This window comes from Etheostoma cragini, chromosome 1, assembly GCF_013103735.1.
Source record: "Etheostoma cragini isolate CJK2018 chromosome 1, CSU_Ecrag_1.0, whole genome shotgun sequence".
Taxonomy (NCBI): Eukaryota; Metazoa; Chordata; class Actinopteri; order Perciformes; family Percidae; genus Etheostoma; species Etheostoma cragini.
Window position 1 is genome coordinate 7,879,093 of NC_048407.1, and position 3,271 is coordinate 7,882,363.

General features: G+C 38.2%; 1 protein-coding gene across 1 annotated transcript; it reads right to left on the bottom strand.

Annotated features, from left to right (window-relative positions):
• Positions 1-222: 222 nt before the first annotated feature.
• LOC117949133 lies at positions 223-2,413 on the bottom strand. Its single transcript, XM_034879173.1, has 2 exons — positions 2,145-2,413; positions 223-1,995 (listed from the first exon to the last, which is right to left on the bottom strand). The coding sequence occupies exon 2, from the start codon at positions 1,689-1,691 to the stop codon at positions 648-650; it is 1,044 nt and encodes a 347-aa protein (XP_034735064.1). The 5' UTR covers positions 1,692-1,995; positions 2,145-2,413; the 3' UTR covers positions 223-647.
• Between the last annotated feature and the right edge of the window lie 858 nt (positions 2,414-3,271).

Consider the following 3,271-nt stretch of genomic DNA (forward strand, 5'->3'; position numbering starts at 1 on the left):
CTCTCGACACAACAGAAAAACATGCCAATATGTACAATCAGGGGGCACACGGTGGGCCATTACAAAAGGCAAGAGCCTGAAAAGGCACCACTTTTGAGAAGCAGATCCAGTAATACCAACATGCTGCAGTCTTTCTGATAACTGTACTGGTTTGTTTACCTTGTCATTTTGACCAATGCACAGTTTTTGTAGTTCTTCATTTATTTCTCTTATAGTTATGTTTCTCTGAATGAGCTTTGCCAATTACTAGCTTCATAACAAGTGGAATTACACCCTCTAACAAATCATGCATTATGTCCGGTGGTAAAGCTTTTGTCACATAAAAATATTGCAACTCTTCAAAAGGTGAAGGACCATTCACACCATAAGTCACTTTGTCATCAGGAATTTGTTGAATGGGGGCAAGATGACACTGATGAAACTCAGATGTTCTTAAAACAAAGCTGTCTTCCTCAAACATGCGTTTTATATCTCCATAAGAAGCCATGCAATAACGACAAATTCTACCAGAGTTAATTGACATTGTAAATCCACCGATCATGTGAGCTGACAAGTTATCACCGGATAAAGTTGCAAGAGCAGCACAAAATGTGTGTTCAGTTTCATCAACATTTACTGTAAAACCATCAGTTGCCAGTTTTTTAAGATCATTTAGCAAAGATTTTAAGATGACATCCAAACCACAGTTTAACATATGAATAACGCACCAACAACGCTAAATGAATATGTCTCTGCTGTGATCTATACTTGTTGTCCAAATTGCCTACAGTATAATAGAATGCGCACAGCTTGTGCTTTGTTCTTTTTGACCCCAGTGGGTTAACTACTTCGAATTCATCTTCATAGAAATGCAGCCGCAGGGCAGTTGGGTGATCTTTAAAAAACATGTGTTGTTTGAAAATTTCTCCATCACAGTAGCTTGTTAGAAATTCACTGTCTGTCTCTGGATTATTCTCATTCAGAATATGATCCCGAATGTCCTCATGAGAAGAGTAATTTTTCAGCACTTTATCAATGGGTACATATGAATAGGAGCCCACTGAGTGTCCTACAGAGTCCCTTAACTTAAAATGGACAGGTTCTGTCATGTTAAGCTTGGATTTACAATGGTCTTTTATCATGTATGGAGATCGAATACCTTTTGAGGCCTCTTCAAAAAAATCATTAGACTGTATAACCCTTTTCAGTTCTGGACTTTGTGACATGTCAAAACCACTTTTCTGCAGGTGGTAAGCTATAAAAGCATCATAGTTCTCCTTAAAAAAACATAGTAAGAAATTAACATCATCAACAATTTCTTCTTGAACTGACAATGGTAGGTGAATTTTCTCTCTACATTTCAGAATGAACTTGAAAAGATTTTCTTTGAAATTCTTTAACAGCTCATCCATACATGGAGGATTTTCAATGACAGTGTGTGTCTCAGGCTGATCAAAATCTTGATCTGGATCGACTACCTCAGTATTTTCATCGCTTTTATCATCGTCAGAACATAAAACACGGTCTGTGTGTTTTCGATATACATGTCGCCTAAAAGACTCATATTTTCTAAATGTTGACTGGCAGTCATTGAGTCCACATGCAATAGTGAAATTAGCTTCATGGGCATGAATGAGTCCAATGTGCTGAATTAGTTTCATCAAGGTGTATGTCCTCCTGGAGCATTTGGAGCACTGGTATGGACGAGGCATGGTGGAGTCAGTAGAGGAGATTTATTTGCCTAGTGACAGTTATTGGCAGTGGTTGGTCACCATCCACAATTATTTTGGCAATGTACCTTTGGAGAAACATCAGAGTGTTCTTCAGATATCTTGGATATGCAAGATTAAACACGAAATATGTGCAGAAGGCTGAGATGATTCCTTCGTTGATTCCTGAGTTGCGACACACCTTGATGTGGTCCACTTTCAGAACGTTTGGAGCTCTCCTGGCAAAAGCCATCTTCCAGTCTCGGTCGGTCAACTGAATAGTTGGGTACGGGCTGTCAAGATCAGTCTATTCAAAACCAAAAGGAAAAAAGCTAATTAACCTGACAGTCTTCCCATTTGGTGAAAAATATTAATACCTCACAAATTCTGGTAACAAACAAAAAGTATTTGGTGTTATGTAGGTGAACAAAAGAGATTTCAGCAAGCAAGACATACCTCTCCAAGTGTAATAAAGCAGTCAATGTTCTCCTTGAAGATGTAAGGCAGAAAGATGAGGGCTGCCCTAAAGTCAATATCTGCAAGACATAGCATATATTTGAAATTTAAACACCATTTTTCTAAATCAGAAGCAGTGCAGGTAAATATAAAGGTCATCACTATGCATTTGGTCCAGTGTAGATGTCAATTTCAGGTAAGTAATTTGAATCTAAAAGATGATTTTCCCACAAAACCTGTGCAAATGGAGTGTTAATTAACTACCTGTCAATTAAAGTACACTGTTTTATGACATAAGAATAACTTGACATGACATAGCCATTAACATTTAATCAGTACCTGGAATGTCCTCGGTAAGAGCCTCCTCTTTTGTCTCCAGGTAAAACTGGAATAGTGGGGATTTCCTTTGAACTAGGTGAAGCACCTTTGGTACGAGACATGTGAATCCTTCACTGAATCGCTGACACAAGTTCCCTGTTGCTGGATGGATCCGTTCCAACTCATCACATAACTACAGAAGAAAAAACATTAAGCTTTATTCCATATCAGAGTTCATGTAGCTTGATACTATTTTAAGAAGCAGCTACTTAATGGCATATGCAAGATATGTGACATTTGTGTGTAGACTTAGTTTTCATACCAACAAACCATTGAAATTTGTTACTATTGCATAGTTTGTTTCTGTTGTCACATTTCGATGATGATTAATAACATTTCAGTTACATAGTGGTTTTTGCTGTTTTAGAGTACAATGCATTCACCAAGTTTGACCTTCCCTGTCACCAAATCCAATAAGTTAACACAGACTCAACTAACCACCATCTTATCCACCGCTGTAGTTAACTCCAATTAACTCCAGTGTGGGCGGTCCGAGTTTGTTCCCCTGAGTTTTCCTGATAACCCCAAGTTAACTCTGAGTAGGTTGAACTCCCTTTATGTTACAAACCGTGCCCAAAATGAAACCAATACAAACGTGGTTGTGCATGCTTCATAACAATTTTCAGCTTAAAATCAAGTTATCCTCCTATCTATATGTTTGGCATTTTGGAGCAGTACACTCCCAGGAAAGTTTCCATTTTCACGACAGGGAATCAAACTTGGTGCATGTATTACACTCACACAGTCCA

What these genes read in the sequence shown, in the direction of transcription:
- LOC117949133 (XM_034879173.1), bottom strand. Translation starts at nt 1,691, where the DNA reads ATGCCTCGTCCATACCAGTGCTCCAAATGCTCCAGGAGGACATACACC.